The sequence below is a fragment of the Nematolebias whitei genome, chromosome 5, assembly GCF_014905685.2.
Source record: "Nematolebias whitei isolate Nwh7 chromosome 5, NemWhi1, whole genome shotgun sequence".
Classification (NCBI taxonomy): Eukaryota; Metazoa; Chordata; class Actinopteri; order Cyprinodontiformes; family Rivulidae; genus Nematolebias; species Nematolebias whitei.
This window is the reverse complement of record NC_056502.1, coordinates 7,441,452-7,461,328: the sequence shown is the minus strand read 5'-3', so window position 1 is coordinate 7,461,328 and position 19,877 is coordinate 7,441,452. Positions and strand designations below refer to the sequence as shown.

Below are 19,877 nucleotides of genomic sequence, written 5' to 3'. Positions count from 1 at the left end.
TGGGTGAGAGCTGCAGCATTAACTGAGACCGGTTCAGCTTTTAAAAAGTGACATTTAGGTTAAAAAAAAAAAATCCAACATGCATTCTAAACACAAAACATTCAATGCATATGCTCAATTTAAATGATTTCTAAAACATAAAGGAGCAACCAGAGAGGATTTATGAGTCACGCAGCGACGCGACACCCACACTGTAAATGAAATGCACATTTTCTGTTTAAAACAAACATTTTTTTCATTGAATCAGCCAAAAGGTGAAGCTGTTCCACATATACAGTACTTAATCAATGCGTGTGGGAAGGAAGCGGCGTGAAGCAGGAGGCTGTGAATAATCTCAAACCTGAAGAAAGCAGACCAGTTCTGGTTCAAGCAGCTGGCCTTCACGAGAAACTGCAAACATGCAAATTAGTGGCATGGAGTTATGAAACAGGACGTGGAAATGTTTTCAGAGCAATGAATAATAACTGCATTTCCTGCAAAAATGCATTGTGATTGCTTATTGCAGAAGGATGTGCTGAAAAACAGCTGAAATTAGTTTAAAAAAAAAAGATGAAATGTAGCTGAAATGGACAAACAAGACAGAATAAGCAGAAGAAAGCAAAATGAACACATTTGTTGAATTGAGTTTAAATGAGCAGAAATGAGCACAAAATTAGGAAGTTGGTTAAAAAAGCTGAAATTAGCTAAAAAAAAAAGTTAGCTGAAAAGTAGCCGAAAAGGCAAGAAGAAACCAGAAGGAAGGAAAAAGAGCTGAAATGAGCTTCAAAAAAATGTGGAATTAGCTGAAAAAGCTCAAATTAACATCAGAGCTAAATAGTAGCTGAAAGAGCAGAAAAAGTTGAAACTAGCAGAAAAAAGCTGAAAGAAACATAAACTGAAATTAGCATAATGAAGTTAATTAGACTTAAAGTAGCAGAAATTAACATGACAATTTTGAATTTATCTGAAATTAACATGAAAATATTTTATTTATCTGAAAGCAGTTGAAATTAACAAAAAAATGCTAAAAGGGTAGCTAAAAGGGTAGCTGAAAAGGTAGCGCAAGCTTAAATTAGTAAAATAAAGCAGAAAGAACGTTTGTCTAGTTTGGCTGAAAGAAGCAGAAATGAGTACAAAAACAATGGAAATAATCTAACAGCTGAAATGTAGCTAACAAAGCTAAAAGAAGCTTACATTACCAGATTGGAGAGAGCAAAATTTTTGCAGAATTGGGCTTAAGTTGTAATGAGGTGCTAAAAATGAGTAATTAGCTGAAAAAGCTAAAATTAGCATAAAAACAGCTAAATAAAAGCTGAAATAGCAGAAAAAGCTGAAATTAGCAGAAAGAAGGTGAAGCACAAACATGTTGTAGTTAGCAGAAAGAATCTGAAAGGAACACAAAACAACTGGAAAAAAACAGCTGAAGTTAGCAGAAAGCTTAAAAAAAAGTTTAAATTTGCAGAAGGAAGTTGAAAGAAGCTGAACCAGAACAAAATGTGAAAGGAGCGGTAAAAAGTTGTAAACAGATCTAAAGATTTGAAGGATGTAAAATGAGCTCAATTCATTTCATTTTATTATATTTTATTTATATTTATTTATTTATCTATGAGGAAAAAGTGGCAGAAAAGGCTAAATATTTCAAAAAGCTAAAGTTGCATCAATACCAAGTCATATCACCCTTCTCCTGAACAAGCTGAACGTTTTGTTATTATATGATTTGTTGAATTAGCACAAACATTTTGGAACGAGAAAGATGTCATAACACGTATGGAAGAAAAAATGGTTCACAGTGGTGTGACTGCTTCATAAACATTCACACAATAAAAGTCAAAGGGATTGTCTGATGTAAGAGGAAAGTTTTCTTTATTAGAGAATGATCATTCAGCTTGTCCTTATCCTGTCTTTGATCGGCCTGAAATCAACACTTTTTGAAAATCCAGCATTTTATTGTTTTTCCACAGTTTGAATTCTAAACAAACCCAAGCAAACCTCTGCATGTGGATAAAGAGATTCTGAGTCACCAAAGTTTCCCCTTCAAAAATCAGCTGACAAAGCGTTTGATCCTGGGATTTAATTAATTCCTTTGTGGCCAAACTCAGAAAATTAAACCAACTTGAAAAAAAAAAAAAAAAACATACAGAAACTAATAACGGAAAATAATAGGTCATGTTGTGTTCTGTTATATATAAAATTACAAAGGTATTAGAATATAAACACCTTTTTAGTGCACATTAAGTGACGTTAGTGACAGAAATGTTGTTTCAAAATGCTCCCATGGGTGAGTTGTGATTTGGTGCGGTTAAAGTAGAATTTGTGTGTGTGCTTGCAGGATGTTGTCGTCGGCGTGTGTGTTGCTGCTCGCTGCCTCAGCTTTGGGCTACCTGGACGAGGCGTCACTGGACGCTCAGTGGGACCAGTGGAAGATCACTCACAAGAGAGAATACAACGGCCTGGTGAGCGTTTGTGAAAGCGTGTCCTGCACCGCACATCGTCTGTCGGCTTCTAAAAAAATCTTTAGCTTCAAAAACTCCAAATGGTGATCGGGTGAATTCTTCGGCTGCCACAGCTAAGGCAAAAGATATTTAATGGAAATGTTTGGTAAAGTGCAGTTGATATCAGGAAAGGGCCATTTAGTGTAAATTGCTTTATTAATTTTGGGGGCTTCAGATACATTTATAGATCCAACTTGCTTTTTCACACTTAAACCATTGTAGCCGTAATTACCCCATTTCCTTTCCTATTTTCAAACTGTACTTCTTTTTTCTAACTCTTTTTTTTTATTTCCCCCCTCAGCCTCGTTACTGCTGACTCAGCATCTGCATCTGATTAAATTTATCAGCTTTGAGTTTAGGCTCGTTTTTTCCTCTGAGCAGATCGGTTTCTACCGCATCAGCAGCTGAGAAAACTTTGAAAATTAGACATTTTCATGAATATTTAAAGTAAACAATCGTTGTGTTTTTAATTATTTGAATAGTTGTTGTTTTTTTTAACATTCCAATGAATGTTAAAAAAAAATGTATTTTTGGTGCAGTATGCAACATTACCAACAGTAAATTCTATAAAGGTTTCAGTATAGTGTCTTATTGACACATGTAGCATTAAAGGAAGCTATTAAAGTTTATTTTTCAGCTGTTCTTGTGTTGTTGGAATAACTAATAAACTATTTCAAAAATATAAAACCAGAAAAACTCTTTAAAAAAAACAATAACCCAAACTGATAATCACTTTATATTATCCCTATAGTCCTTTTTATAATAAAACAGAAACAAGCATGCAGAATACATTAAACATGGCTTCCTCCCTTCTTGGTGTTTTTCTCTGTTGACTTTAAATGTCACATGTGGTTTGATCAGAAAACTACGTTAAACACGATGGGAATAAATGTCAGCGAGGGAAACGATGCCGGTGGTTTTAGTTCTTTCTTTTGGTGCTCAGAAGAAAAGAAAAACGACTAACGTGGGAACATGTAAAGCAGAAAGAGTTACGTTTTACTGCTTCTATGTCTCTTATCCTCGGCAAGTAATTTAGAAAAAGTAGTTTCTAAAAAGCTTTGGATCTGTTAGTTTAATTTAAAATTTTAAGATCATCAGTTGTCAAAATTTAAAGTTTTAAGTACAACTTTCATGCATTATCTAAAAATAGTTGTTTTATTTAATTTCTTCTTGATATAAATCACAGAATCAGTGACCTGATCATGATGATCATCATGCATAGACTGAAGTCGAGAGGGAAATTTTATAATTAGCCCATTTTCAAGTTTAGTTGTTAATCGAGGTCATCTTTTTCTCTGAAGGAGTGAGAGCAGGTGTCCAAATCTCCCTGCACAAAGTCTGTTCTTACAAAGTTTGGCTTCTCCAAACTCGTTACAACCCATCACATTAAAATATTTCTGTAATTCAGTCCAAATTGTTCATTTTTCCCCCTTTTACTTTTATCAAACATTGGATATATTAGGTCAGTTCAGAGTAGAGCCCGATCGATATGGAAATTTTGGCCATACGATATTGGGAGGTGCAAATGCCGATGTAATGGCAGAATCTTTGGGAGTGGACAACAATAAAAATAAAAAAATTCAAAGTAAATTTGGCTAAAGTTTTACAAGGCAATATGCTAAATATTAGCTTGCTAACTTGAGAGACGCATAACTAATGACAAATGTGTTGGATGATTGAAAATAACTTATTATTGTTGATTTTGTTATTATTATTTTACAGACTGGCTACAATCAACTTACAATGTTCTGTTCAGCAAAATATGCTACATAGTCTTGCTCCCTGCTTCAACTATGCTGAATGTGAAAGTGAAACTTAAAGTGAACGGCCATGACTTAAATAGTTTTTATGCGCTCTCTGCTGGATACATTGTACAATTACGGCTGATTCCCAGTATTTTCGGGGTGACAATTATCACCGATACCGATAGGTCCCCAAACAGCTATCGGCCTAAAATAGTGGCCCTGCCAGTACAACGGTCAGGCTCTAGAGATATCCGTCATTATAAACAAATTGCAATATATGTCATATAAATAGATATAACCTCAAATGTAAACTCTCCGTTCTCCTTGTTATCACTGTGTTTTGTGATCCCTTCAAACAAAGAGCTCACATATTTTTATGGGTTTCTGAGACAGATAGGGGTACTAACGACTGCAAATCATCCAAACTATATGAATTATTCACATACCAGGTATGAGCCTGGTATGTTTAGGGTGTGGCCTGGTACTTATTGAGTACGTACCTGGTTGACACCTGGTATTTACAGGTTATTTACTATGGGGCAGCTGTGGCTGAGTGGCTAGAGCAGTTGTCCTCCAATGGGAGAAATGGGGGGTCGATTCCACCAACAGTCACATGTTGAAGTGTCCCTGGGCAAGACACTGAACCCCTCATTGTCTCCGATGTACGTTCCATCCACTGGTGTATGAATGTGATCTAACATTGATTAATCTTCATAGAGATGTAGTAGAGTGCTGTATGAATGTGTGTGTGGAGGTAAAGGAGGACACAAACTGTGTTGTAGAGCGCTTTTAGTATTTTTGATTAGATAGAAAGGTGCTATATAAACAGTCCATTTACCATTAATTAATGAACCTATTACCTTCTCCCAACAGAAATATATTTCAGTTGGTGTTGTTGACTGCTTCCATGCTTGCCAAGTATCTGTCTTCCCTCTTTACCTGAGGCTAGAGGACAGCGAGCCACAGCTGTGGAGTGTGTGTATCTGCATGGCACATCAGTGTGCGTGCACGTTTTGTCTTGTGCTATATATTACTTGTTTTGAGTTAATAATGTGCTCAGTGTCTTATTGATTTGGTGTGGGGATGCATTCCTTGCAGACCTAAACACTGTCCTCCAACACACCCTTAGATTCAGCCCTCATTAAAACTGTTAATAGAAAGTCTTTGGGCAGCATTTGCATTTTGCATTGTTGAAATTAATAACAGTATGATGAATTATGCTAATGATGGTTAAAGTCCTATAGTGAGGGCTTCCAGGTCATCCATATTTCTATTGGTCTGTATCGTGTTTCCATATGTACATTAATTAAGCCTGAAAATAATTTGACATAAGCAGTTATCAGAATGGCAAAATATTGTTTTAACATATCTGTAACTTTTAAAAAAGGGTATTTTGTATGAATATTCACTGGTTGAAATGACCTAATTAATAAAATCAGGCTATATCGCACACACTTTCTTAATGTGCTAATTATAGAGCATATTTGCCCTGTTTGCCCAGATAAGCTTCCATCAGTTGTCAGGTGTTTGTACAGACAGGAAGTCATCTGGTTAATTATTGTTTATGCGTGTGTTGGAATTAAATGTCTAACAAATATCACCGGTTTGTGAAAGGGTGTTTTCTTCATTTAGATCTTTCAGGTTTTAAAGGTTTAATGAAAATACATTTGTTTTTGTTCTTATTTTGTGAAACTGATGGAAACTCTATGTAGGTCAATGTTCCTTTGAGCGTCTCAGTCTGCGCTGCACAGCCTGGTTTGTTGATGTTATTCCACAGTCGGTTCATAATGGCATGTGTGCCTGCAGCTGGGAGCTTTTAAAGTAAATAGGTAGCTGCTCGAGTTAGGAAATGGGAAATAAAAAAGCAAATTTCCGTGTAACATCTTTTGTGTTTGTGCCTTCACTTGTGCCTCAAATAGAACTAGTCTTGTTCCGGTTGTTGTTGTTTTTTTAAACATTACATTAAGGCAAAAATGTTTTAAAGAAGTGACAATAACAGGTAAGGTATAGAAGCAGCAGTCATTTAAACCTATTATTCTGACAAAAAAATAAAAGCAGCCATCAGTTGATGCGACACGTTTTTTTGCATCCAACTGTTTCTAATAACCTGATCTACTAAAAGCCATTTGGCATATTGAATTTGGAAGACCCATGATTACAACTTTAAACTAAGTTTCCGTTTGACATTTGTCAATAAACCAGTAGTTTTGGGGTCCCAATTGTCTACCACGCATCCGTTTGTGGACAGAAAGATGAAACGTTTGCTGTAAATGAGTCCTGTTGTGTTTGAACCGACATCTTGTCTTTGTGTTTGCCTCAGAACGAAGAAGGGATCCGCAGGGCCATCTGGGAGAAGAACATGCGTATGATTGAAGCTCACAACCAGGAAGCAGCGCTGGGCATTCACTCCTATGAGCTGGGGATGAACCACCTGGGAGACATGGTAGGTCTGACGCAGTCCCTTTATCTTTAAATGTTGCCTTCTTTGTACACCCACTCTGTGCACTGGTTCCTTACACATAAACTTGTAAAATGTTGGTTTTTAAGTTTTCATTGCAAGTGCATGAGAAAGAGAAGAATATCTGTTTGTTTCTTTTTCTTACACTTTGTCACTCATCATTTTGGTTCCCAGAACTCAATTTCAGATCATTAAAAATTCACATTTTGTCTCCTACTTTATCCAAAAGGAATCAATGTAAAATTCTTCAGTAACAGGCGATTGAAAAAGTTTTTTCAAATTATTAAATTATCGATCCACCTTATTCATAGCCCTCGTGCTGCCTTGCGTGAATTATGGGAGCAACGGCGTTTGTTTATATGCGAACAGTACGAGCTAATGTAGTTTCTCTCCGAGCATCATGGATTTAATGAAAACCTGTAGGAACACCACCTGTCAGAGCTCAAACAGGACAATATAATCATACCCCTGCCTGCTGAAGAAGTGGCTGCAGATTACATCTACTAGCGTATTTAGCTACCTCATTGACTCGGTTCATCTAACAGTGAAGCGATGAACAACCTGAAAAGCTCTGAGGTGTGTTAGTATCTACATATTAACAAGGTCGGTGGTGTTTTGTTAAGAGGTGGGACACAATCTTATTTACCTTTTTCATTCAACCTTTATTTAAACAGATCAAAGGTTTACAAAACTTCCAGGCGAATTAAGATAAGATGGCCTGTCAAGGCCAGTCAGGGAGCCAAATTCCGATAAACATTATTGTTTTGGGAACATGCAGAAATTAATGACATCTACCTTGAGTCTGTGTCGGTCCACTCAATTCCGAAACGTGAAAATTAAATGGCCACACCAATGGACCGTGCCTGAGAATAATACCCGAGATCTAATCCATCCTGCCAAAAGCAAGTGAGTCTGGGTGCTCGAGGCACAAACTAAGCAATCATATAAGGCAGGCAACCTGACCAAGTCCAAATTTGCCGCCAACAACTTCCTTGAATTTTGGTAAACCAGGAACCAGCCAAATCCAAAAAGCAGGAAACCAGTTGACATAAATCCATTTATACTGTATGTGGCCTTAATCTTAAAGCAGACATAGAACCCAGTCAAAGCCTTAAAGTCCTCCATCACTGAGCTTGGGTTAATTGCAGAGAAAACGGTAATACCAGAGATGAACAAATACTATAAAGCTGTGACCTCTATACACTTGAAATCATACCCGTTGTTCTCGTCACTGTTTTCAATCCTTCTGAGGATTCAACGTCTTTTCTCCGGTGGTTTATTGTAGTCCAGACACAAAGTAGGATGCAGGTTCTCCTCCGTCGGCCATTTGTCAACAAATTGAAATGAGCTCACATACAGCGTGTTGTGTGGTCTCTTCAAGTTCACATTTCAACCACATTCTTCTTAATTCGTCATCTGTAGGTCGGCGATAGAAACTACACCACTTTATACAGGAATACGTTTTGCTTTGGGTCCGTGTTCAAAACTCTGTTTTTGTAGCCACTGATTAAGTTTAGTCTGGTTGTTCTGCAGTCGTAAACACAACAGGTACCTGAACTCAGCACGGCTATTTTTGTAAACTTTATGGTTGTTAAAAAATGTAAATAAAACAAAAACAGTGTTTTATCTGCTAAACTGAAGGCAAATCACTTTCAAATAAACTGCGGTCCATGCTCCGCTACCATTGTTAGCCAATGCTTACTGCTACTTCCTGTCTAACAGGAAGTTGTTCCCATAATCACTTACTGGTATACAGTAGAGCCACCAGGAATAATGTGCATAAATTAAGGTATTTACAGAAATGTATTGACAGCCTTCTCCGGGTACTCCGGTTTCCTCCCACAGACCAAAAACATGCATGTTAGGCTGATTGGTAACTCTAAATTGTCCCTAGATGTGAGTGAGAGAGTGAATGGTTGTTTGTCTCGTTTGTCTCTATGTGGCCCTGTGATGGACTTGCGACCCGTCCAGGGTGTACCCCGCCCCTCGCACAGTGATTGCTGGACATGGGCACCAGTGATCCCCGTGACCCAAAATGGAATAAGCGGGTAAAGATAATGGATGGATGGATGGAAGAATGGTATTGACAACCTTTTAAAGGTCAGAAATCCATGCTTTTATCCCATTGCATTTTTCCTGTTCTGTTTTCATCCTGGTTTCTTGCAGACGTCACGCTTGTTGCAGCACATTAAAATGACATGTTTGGTGTCTTTAAATCAGCTGTCATCAGAGACCCGTCTGCACATTAGAGATGTTGTTTCTGCATGAAGGATTCCAGCTCCAGCAGGCTGTAAATTAGACACTGAGTGAAAAGAAGGCTTCATAAACTGCAGCATACCAGAGATAGATTTCATTTATTAGTGACAGAACATGTACACGCAGATTAATGACCGATTCATGTTTATCAGGAACAGGTGGCTATAAATGAAGGGTGTCTTTCCATTTCCAGTTTGATTGGAGGCACTTTAAATGAAAGAAGTCAGCAGATGGCCTGTTTTCCTTCCTTCCTTTTTGCATTTAGGAGCCACGTTCAAATCTCTGCCGAATTCTAAGGGAAAAAAGAAGGTTTTTAAAAATCAGAGCCAAATATGGTTGTTTAAAACGACAGCTGAATATTAAACAGAAATCACTTTTTATTCCCCCACTGCTCTCCGTCTTACGCCTAGTCGTCCTTTTGACATCTGTGCGATGAAAAGTGGCTTTTCATTTTATACTTTCTTGTGCAGAAACCATCTCTTTGTGAATTCATATTTATTTTCTGTCAACTGAATCACTCTGACCCTTTCCGGGGTTTTCTTTTACCTCCTGGTTATGAATCTAAAAACACCTCTCGTTCTACGGACTTCAAGCATTTTTCTATTTACAGCTATTCTATAAAACACAATGTTTGTTGTTAGCTTAACGTATCTGTCATTGACTAACAAGTTGAATCAAATGCAACCTTGATGGACCTTGATGCCTTGAAGATCAAGGAAATGGGCAGACCACCATTCCAGCACTTAATTCAATTCAATTCAGTTTATTTATATAATGTCAAATCACAACAGAGATCATCTCAGAGCACTGAACAGAAACATTAACACACATAAAAAAACAGTTAGCAAAGTTATATATATCTAAGGAAGCCAGCAGATCACACTGAATCTTCACTTCGTCACAGTCTCCCATCCTGAACAAGCACAAAAGAGACAGTGGGAAGGAAAAACTCCCTTTTAACAAGAAGAAACCTCCAGCAGAACCAGGCTCAGGATGAGCAGCATCGGCTTCAACCAGATGAGTTTGAGACGACAAGGAGAAACAGACACAGAATGACGGGTCCAGATGTACTATCTATAGGAGGAAAGATAAAAACATAATTACAAATACAAAACGGGTAGAAAGACTAAACCAGTAGAGCAAGTAAAGACAGCAGCAGAGTGAGGAAATGTGGTCAGTTTGTCCTCAAGTAGTTCTAAACCTATGGCAGCATAACTAAGGGATAGCTGAGGAAACCCAAGCCACTCCTAACTATAGGATTTATCAAAAAGGAAAGTCTTAAGCCCAGTCTTAAAACTGGACAATGTGTCAGCCTCACGAACAGAAACTGTAAGTTGGTTCCACAAGAGAGGAGCCTGATAACTGAAAGATCTGCCTCTCATTCTGCTTTGGAAACTCTAGGAACCACAAGTAAACCTGCAGTCTGAGAACGAAGCACTCTGTTAGGAAAATGTGGAACAATAGGATCACTAATATAAGATGGAGCTAGGTTGTTGAGAGCTTTGTCGGATAGAAGTAAGATTTTGGATTCTGTTCTGAATTTGACAGGGAGCCAATGGAGAGAAGCTAAAACTGGAGAGATGTGATTTCTTCTAACTCCAATTAAAAATTTGGCAGCAGCATTTTGGATCAGCTGAAGACTTTTTAAAGAAGTTTTTGAACACCCTGATAACAAACCATTGCAATAGGCCAGCCTACACGTGACGAATGCATGGACCAGTTTTTCTGCACCATTTCTGGAGCCCTTACAGTCCTCAAGATCTGGAGACAGAGGACAAGTACAACTATCTTTGCACAACAACAATAGACTTTAATGAAAGAGTCTTACCTAAATGTCAATGTCTCTTTAAAAACCTAACTCCAAGTTCCCTGGTCAACTATACTCCTCTTTTACAAAAGTCTTGTTGAATCCATCATCACCTTAATGACAGCTTCATTTGGAGCTCTGAGCAAACTCCACCTCTGTCCTCTCTCCAAAGAAAGCAATGGGAAGAAAAATTGTTGGCCTGGACAAGGAACCGCTGAGACCACAGTTTGCAGTAGAGAACAGTCAGAAAGGACTCCATATTTAATCCTCTGTTTCCATGTTCCTTTCAGGCTCTTCCCCTCTGCTCACACTTCCAGACTGAACATGCAACAACAAGTTTTGTGCCAACCTCGTTCAGACCTCTCGTGCCTTTAAAACAGAACTTGCTGGTTTACTTTTTGTTGCAAATAACATTTTTTAGTAAGTTTTTTTTTTTGTTTAATGATGGGAACATTTGCACATTTTAAACCTTCTTATTCTCGTCATGTTCCGTGCTGTTATTTGATGGTATCAACATAAATGAAGTTGCCTACAACAAAATTAAAGCATTTGCGACTTCTTCTGTTTTGAATCTTGAAGACAGAACTCTTCCCAGAACTCTGCACACTTTCAGTTTTCTGTTGACGAAGCTTAAATTAGAAGTGAATTGTCCTCAAGACAAGTCCAAATGTATTTTGCTTGAACTGTCTTGTCCTGGATGACCGAGACTGAATCATGGACTCTTATCTTCTTCCTTTGTCTTTTAAGGGTTTAGTTATTCTGTTGCTCAAAAGAAACCGTTAATCTGAACTAAACCTGTCTGTGCAGACATCAGAGGAAGTGACTGAGAAGATGACTGGCCTGCTGGTGCCGACAAACCCTGAGCGTAGTTTCACCATGGCCCTGAACGACTCCGTCTCCCGGCTTCCCAAATCCATCGACTACCGCAGGAAGGGCATGGTGACCTCTGTGAAGAACCAGGTAAAAAATGTGCACAGTCAGCGTTAGAAAGCAGGAGGGTTTGAACACAACAGTCATCCTCACTGCACCATGTGAAGGTATTTGTGTCGTGTTTATGAACTATTGTATAGTTTAAATAGAAGAAATGCAAAACGGGACAAAAACCATTGAGGGAATTCATTAAAAATACAGGTGTTGATGCTTCTTTTGCCAGTCCACGTCAGAAAACACAAATATCATGAAATGTAATTTCCACAAACAGTAACAACAAAATCCATTACACGGCTAGGAACTACCTCTCGGGTGACTGAATACTTGATGATGCTATTAATGGCACCATCATCATGGTGAATAATGGGCCAAGTATCTCTGCAGTTCTGGGAAATGTGACAATGGACAAGCATCGGAGCATAAAACAGAGCTTCAAACAATACGATCAAATGTAACAGTCACATGATTGAAGCAGGAATTCATCCTTCCCATGTCTGTTAACAAAGCAGCCATGCTGGGGTTAGACTGGTGTTGGTCCATTAGCAAACACAAGCACGAAATGTTCATTCTGTTTCTGTTCTCAAAATTAAATGTTGCACTTACTTCATGGTGGTTGTCGTTGGAAGTAGGTTTTGAGGTCACTAAGACACAATATCATTTGATTGTTCTTTAATTTATCGATAATGACAGGAAGTTTAAGAAAATTTGGAAAGAAAATGTCTTAAAGTTGTTTGTAAAGCTAACTTCATGGGGACTTTTTAACATTTGGAGAATCACGATCCGTTTGGATCTTATGAGGAAAGTGAAGCGGGACAAAACTGTGAGAAGGAAATAAAATCAGACTTTTAGAGCCAAGTATTGCAAACCCAAAAGATTTGATTTAGTATGTTCTTACTTTCAGAAGAAGAAAAAAATATGAACATGTCTGGCAGAAAGGAAAGATTGTGTTTTATTTTGTGGTGTAAAGACGAGCAGGGCTATCCTGGGCCACATCCAGTCTGTGCATGAACTCAGTACAGCTCACCAAGGAGCTCATTTAAAATAAAATAATATTTATATTGGAAAGTAAATGTATGTAATTACATTAACTGTCAGATGTTTGGCCCTAAGCTGTTGGTTTTCAGTAACTGTGGCCCCCTGAGCAGTTTAGTTTCTTCAGAGCACCTTAAAAAAAATCATGAAATCATCTTTCAGCAAAACCGAATGAGCTCTAGTCTGCAAGATGCTTCACATAGAACACAAATAAATGTAATTTAAAAAGGACTTCCAGCTAAAGTTTCCCTTTATTCCATAAATGTTGAACAATGCAAACTAACAGTAGTCAGATTACAATCCCGTCACGTGCTGCAGGACTGTGCTGTGCTCTCTGCTAATGGATTTCAGAAACAAAGGTGAAGCTGACGTATTGATGTAATTAGTCGTCATGAGAGGACTCCACAACTCGACATTATTTATGTAAACAGCTGTTTTGCAGGATGTATACTAAAAAAGATGGAAATATGGCTTGGATCTATAATTTTCTGCTCATAGCTCAAATAACAGCAGCAAACCTTCATGTTATCTGATGAACAGAGCTGATAATAAAGAATTAAGGCTTATTCTTCACTATATTTAACTTAAAATCAAATATATTATTTTATGTTTAGTTTTCAATGTTATCTGGGACATAACTGATGTATTGTTTATTCCTATGAAGGGTAAAAATTGTGTTTTGGGAGTATAAATAATTTTGTAAAATATGAAAAAATATATATTTTAACCCATTTTCAGAAAACAAGTACTGAAGATTTTTTATCTTTATTTCCAAATGTGATGTGTGCATGTTTTGGACTAGATGGATCACTTTATTATGTGTTTGTGAACAATTTAATTTAACAATGTTTTCAAGGTTTTAAGACAAATTCACCTTGTCATTTAGTGTGAATGTCTTTGTCGCCCCCTGGTGGATAGATTTTAAATATGCACATATTATACAAAAAGTTGCTCCTTTGCTTCATGTTCATGAATTATTCAACAGAAGGCTGTTTTTTCTGCTGACTAACAACCCCCCTGCTTCAATGACAGATGTTTACATGTTCTTCAATCATGTCTTGGTGTTTTGTTTGATTTGGACAAATTCTACTGTTAGCAGAGCTGAAGGTCTTCATTACTAATCTGTTGAAATTACTCCTTTAAAGTCTCCTTTATAATGAGTTTTACCTCCAAGTCAGGTGAAAGTTTATGGTTCAAAATATAGATTTCAGAGGTGAATCAGTCCAAACACAGCCCTGGCCTGTCCTTTAATTAAAATAGAGCACACGTTTAAAGTTGTACTGTAAAGCTAAACAAGTATTTCAGAATACTTGTTCTTCTTGAGTTGTATAAAACTCATAAGTCCGTTGTCATATTTCAGTGGTTACAGACTCACCTTCATCTCTGTTTCTGAGTCGAGACAATGTCTGCCTCTAATGTGCAGATTTAAGAATGCAAAAAGATGTTTTGGATGTTTTTCCGTTCTCAAATTAATTATTAAAAAAAAAGGCAAGTATGTTAATTTCAGTGTAGATCAATCAGTCAATGATAAACTTTCAAGACTTTCATATAAGCAGCTATTTCCTAAATAATTAAATTTATTATAGATTTTCTGTTTGTTTTTCCTTTCACGGCATATCTAGAACTAGAAAACTAGAGTAAATGTCTGTGAATGAACAGTAAGAAATCACCTAAAGGGAATGGGATGTACCCAGGAACATCAAACAAAACTTCCATTAACATCCAAACAAATATATTAATTATGACAATGACTGATCTAAACCTGCATGAGGGGAGACAGCAGTCGTTACATTTTCAATAAATGCCAAAGCCTACATTAAAAGTTTGGACACTTATTTCATCAGATGAAAGGACGTTTGATGATGATGACTGCATTTTTCAAGAAGCCATCTTGCCACAGAGCAAAGAACATGAACGCTTTTCTTCAAGAAAAACATTTAATGTCAGTGGAATGTCCTAAAAAATGCTACGGATCTCAGTCCAGTTGAAAATCTCTGGAGGAAAATGGTCTCTAACCTTCAGAGCTGATCCAGGAACAGCCTTTGCCATGGAGTTTGTCATGAGTTGGCTCCATGCCTCAGACAATTCAAGCTGTTATGAAAGCCAGAGGAGGTGCAACAAAGTACTGGTGTTTTTCCTCACGATTCCATAATTTGTCCTTCCCAGTAGTGTGATTCTTTATTTTTTTTATTTCTACTCTTTCTAAGAAAAGCGGTTGTGACCGACTACAACAATTATATTTGTTCATTTACATTTTCTCATCACTAAGAGCTTGGACTTTTGAGGCATATATTTGTGGCCTGTCACGTCGTCAGTGCAGTTACAGCGTGCGCTCTCAGCCCATTACCTGCAGAGTTCCCTCAGTGCGGACTGAACTCTGCAAAAAGGCACACAGGTCTCTTATATACGAGTCCCTGTGAGTTGTGAGTCAGTGTTCAAACCTAAACCACTGCTTCCATCATTACTCTCCCCTCACAGGGTTCCTGTGGCTCCTGCTGGGCCTTCAGTTCTGCCGGGGCTCTGGAGGGCCAGTTGGCCAAGAAGACGGGTCAGCTCGTTGACCTCAGCCCACAGAACCTGGTGGACTGTGTCAAGGAGAACGACGGCTGCGGAGGAGGCTACATGACCAACGCCTTCAGTTACGTGAAAGACAACGGAGGCATTGATTCTGAGGAAGCCTACCCGTACATCGGACAGGTGGGAAACCGAAACTGTCCTGCTGACAAGTTGTTTTTAGCTTTGCTTGAGTGAATAAACCAGGGCTGCCTTCATAAAATCATTTTGCAAAGCTTTAAATACGACCAAGTATACTCAGCCATGAATACAAAACGGGGATAACCAGATAAATGATTATACCAGTAATATAAACTTGATTATTTATGAATGAGTCACATGAAAGTTCATGGTAGGACTAAAATATTTTCAAGTTTACTTTGTTATAAATATTAGTTCTCATCTAAATATAAATGTCATGAAAACATGAATTAAGTCAAAAATGCCTTTTTTTTTTTTTTACATCTCAGATGGCTCAAGCAGAAACAAAGGGAAATCATCATTTCATAATCAGTAAATTGTGCCACATTTGTTTCTAAAATCTAAATTCAAAGGGTTTAAGTCAACAATTATTTTTATTCTAGGTAATTAAATGTCCGTAAAGCATCTCGATATATTCAGAGTTTTCAAATCCATCCACAAAATCTTCCCTACAGCACCTCACAGTGGTTCCCACGTGGAAACACCACATCAGCATCTTGACTCTGTACAAAAACAAATCATGAGAACTTGACTTGGTGGATTTTGTGCACTTTAGATCTAGCTGAGTTTAAATGTGTAATCTGAAATGTTTCCCACAAGAAGAAAATAAGTTCCTTTTCGCCTCAGATTCAGACTGAAACCAAAGAGGGAAACAGTTCCTCATGAATTGGTCATGATGACTGCTCTGCCTAAATCCTGTCTCAACCAGAACATAAAAAGGAAAGTGCACCCTTTTCATTTTTAACCGTCAATCTGCAGAAAAATATTTGACCATGTGAACGTGATTTAGCAGAAGTGTTAAGGTAGAAACTTCTTCAGGGCCAGGAGCTTGCTGTCGAGTAATTAAGAGAAGTAAATCTGTTCATTAGTGAATAAAACTCCCTCGTTGTTTGAACACTGGCATTGTGGTCAGTCATGTGATCAGTCATGTGATCAGTCATGTGCAATAATGTGGAAGTAGCTGACAAGACGAGGAACAAAAACCTCCAACTACAGTTTTTAGTTTTATTTTCATATCCAATTATCTATTTTAGCATTTAGTTAATAGTGCTTTGGGTTATAAATCTAAAAACAATCTTATTTTTATATTTAAATGTCTTGCTTGAATGGTGTTTGGCCCTTTAGTTTCTGAAAAGAGTGAATATGCAAGTACCAGTATCTTGTTTTTTCTTTAAACAAAAACGGGACAGCCAATAACATGGTTCTGTAGTTTGCTTTCGAACAGGTCGCAACAACTGAAGGTTGACTCTCATACATCACAGTTTCTTCCAGTTATGTCAGGTGTACCCCAAGGCTCCATTCTTGGTCCAACTCTTTTCTCCATATTTATATCTCGCGTTCTGTTTGTGAGGCCTCCATCCATTTTTTATATCATTGACACTATTTTATGTGCTTTTTGTTCTACACTGGATGAGGTAGTCAAGTCCCTTGCATGTGGTTTTCTTGAAAACCAGCAGGCCTTTACTGACTTAAATGTGTCCTTAAATGCCAAGAAAACTAAAATTATGTGGTTCGGTCATGGAGGAGGAACCATAACCACCTCTGTGGACTTCACAACTAAATGGTGATATTATAGTAACAGTTTAAAATATTTGGGAATTTGGATTGATGGTGCTCTGTCCATTTCACATCATGATCTCCTTGTTTATTATTGTCTTCTCTATTTTATAGTTTTACCTATAACTGAATTGTTTCCCTTCCCTTGACCCTACAATACCTGTTGGTGGTTGCCAGGCCAGCGCCGTAAATAAGAATTGGTACTTATGTGCTTATAAAGGGGAAATAAAATTTACAGATTGTTTGACACAAATTAACCAAGAACGTTTGTGTCTTGCGTGTCTGCAGGACGAGTCGTGCCGCTACAACTCTACAGGCATGGCAGCCCAGTGCAAAGGTTACAAGGAGGTGCCGAAAGGTGACGAGCACGCGCTGGCTGTTGCCCTCTTCAAAGTGGGCCCGGTGTCGGTGGGCATTGACGCCACGCAGAGCACCTTCCTCTACTACAGTAAAGGTCAGTGGACAGACACTCCTGGTCCAGTGGACAAGTTGGTGTTTGATAAGTTGTTTTAGACACATTAGATAAAATGCTAAATCATCCAGAACCACAAAAGTGTCTATAAATCAGTTTTACAGATATTAGGGTCAAGTTTGGTGTGGTTGAATGTTGGTGTTTACTATTTTCTGTGCACAGGCATTTATTATGACAGCAACTGCAACAAAGAGGACATCAATCATGCTGTGCTGGCTGTTGGCTACGGAGTGAGCCCAAAGGGGAAGAAGTACTGGATCGTCAAGAACAGGTGAGGCTCATCACCTGTCTGAACAGAATCAGGTGGCTCCTGGAGCCTCTGATATGAAACGAGTCGTGTTGATTTGATGTCTGTCAGTTTGGCTTCGGTTTGGAGACAAACTAATAACCTGGAATGCTCTGTGACTGCCGGCGATCTTCATCTCGTCTCGTCTATGACCGTCTCCTTTTGCTTTACCCTGGCAGCTGGGGCGAGTCTTGGGGCAAAAGCGGTTACATCTTGATGGCGCGTAACCGTGGCAACATGTGCGGCATCGCCAACCTGGCCAGCTACCCCATCATGTGAAGCGACGAGCACAAAGCAGGAAAAGAAGAGGACACAAGGAGGCTTTACGTGGACTACAGCGAACCACTACGATAAAAGAACACGTCGTTTGCACCAAATTTTCCAGCAGCAACTTTGAACCAAGCGGTTATCAGGAATGCAAACTGGACTTGTTTAAATATAAAATAAAACTGTGCTTTAAAGACGTAAATGTTCTGCTGTGACTGTAACATTATTCAAAACATTTGATTGGCTTTTTTTTATTTGTTTTATTGAAGCAGTACTTGTAACTGTAACTAGTGAGGATTGTGCCTTTTTATTTCTAAATCAGCAGGCCTGAACTACATAAAACATACACGAAAAAAATGTTTTTGTACAACTATGATGCTGAAATTTGTGATTTTAATGTCACAGCTCCAAGTTGAAACTGTAAAACTAAAGGGAACAACAGCACATTCATCGTTTTTAATGCAGTCTATTAATGTGTCCGACCTCAGTTTAGTTTCACGTTGAGTGAAAACAACAAAAAGAACGTTGCTGGTCAATGGAAGTTCATTTCTTCCTGCGGGTGTTTTCCTTTGATCATGTGTTTTTGTTTCCTTCTGTTCAAGCACTTTTCTAATGATTAAAACTGATGTTTTCTATGAAACTGAATAAAACTTTAATTTAGAAGGCGGATGCATTATTTGAATTATTATTGATAAAAAGGATACGAAGAGCATCGGCTCTGAATAGTGACTGAAAGAAGAAGATTGCAGGAACAAGTGGCCCAAATGAGTTTCCTCTGCAGGATAGCTGGACTCTCTCTGGGTGGACAGAACCATCTTTTTACTACATCCACTCTTTCAGGGTCTCTAGAAGTCGCTGGATGGGATGCTGGGTACCTGCAGGGTGCAACCATGCACACAAACTTGCACGTATTGTTAGGGCATTTGGAGTCACCACTTAACCTGATATGAATGTTTTTTTAACTTCTATGTGCAAGGAGAACATACAAACATCAGGCAACAAAATGTTCCCATGTCCATTTCAAACCCAGGACCTTCTTGCTGCATGAAAGTCGTGCCATCCAGTTGTTTCAGCGCCCTGCCAGAAGACAGAAGAATGGATTTACAAGACGATGCCTTCACATTTAAACCTTCTTCCAGAATACAAGGAGAGTGAGAAAAGTCCGTCTGGGAAGTAACAGTGTGGAAGTTATCTGCACGAACAAGCTTGATCCAAACCAAATCACACCAGGTCATGAGGCTTCAGTCACTGTGCAGCTAATTTACGCACATGATTGTGAAAACACAAAACAAGGTTATTTACTCAAGCTTTTGTAAAAGGATGGATTTTAAACATGCTTATGAATAAACTTATAACCTAAATAATCCCAGGCTGCTGCTCGCATGTCTTGACTCCAGGAATTGAAATCTTAATGTGCATAAGACAAATCTAATGAATAATAATAATAATCTATCTAATAACTAATAAATAAGCACAGCCAAGGACAGAATGTCCTGAATTCTTATGAGGCAGATAAAAAAAGACAACAGAAACAGTCAGGAGACTTTATGAAGCAAAAGATCAAATTCATTTCTAGCTTTCTGCAAACTATGAATCATTAAATCTTTTTGTCCTCTACCAGCCAATTTTATTCATTTTATACACAAACGATCATCGCAGCCAAGTCCCACAGCATCACATCTTAAAGTTTGCTGATGGCTCTGTCATCCTGTCCCTTCTCAGCAGTGATGACCCAGACCCCGGGCCTGTGGTCGGGGTCTTCACTGAACCGTGCGAGTCTTCCTTTTTAAAACTAAATGTTTCTAAGACGAAGGAGTTCGTCACTGATTTTAGAAAAGACTC

General features: G+C 38.2%; 1 protein-coding gene across 1 annotated transcript; it reads left to right on the top strand.

Annotated features, from left to right (window-relative positions):
* Positions 1–2,309: 2,309 nt before the first annotated feature.
* ctsk (cathepsin K) lies at positions 2,310–18,169 on the top strand. The gene is made up of 7 exons (XM_037676130.1): positions 2,310–2,432; positions 6,537–6,659; positions 11,545–11,697; positions 15,178–15,396; positions 17,299–17,464; positions 17,645–17,753; positions 17,948–18,169. Exons 1-7 carry the CDS (start codon positions 2,310–2,312, stop codon positions 18,045–18,047), a joined length of 993 nt encoding a protein of 330 aa, XP_037532058.1. The 3' UTR covers positions 18,048–18,169.
* Positions 18,170–19,877: the final 1,708 nt, after the last annotated feature.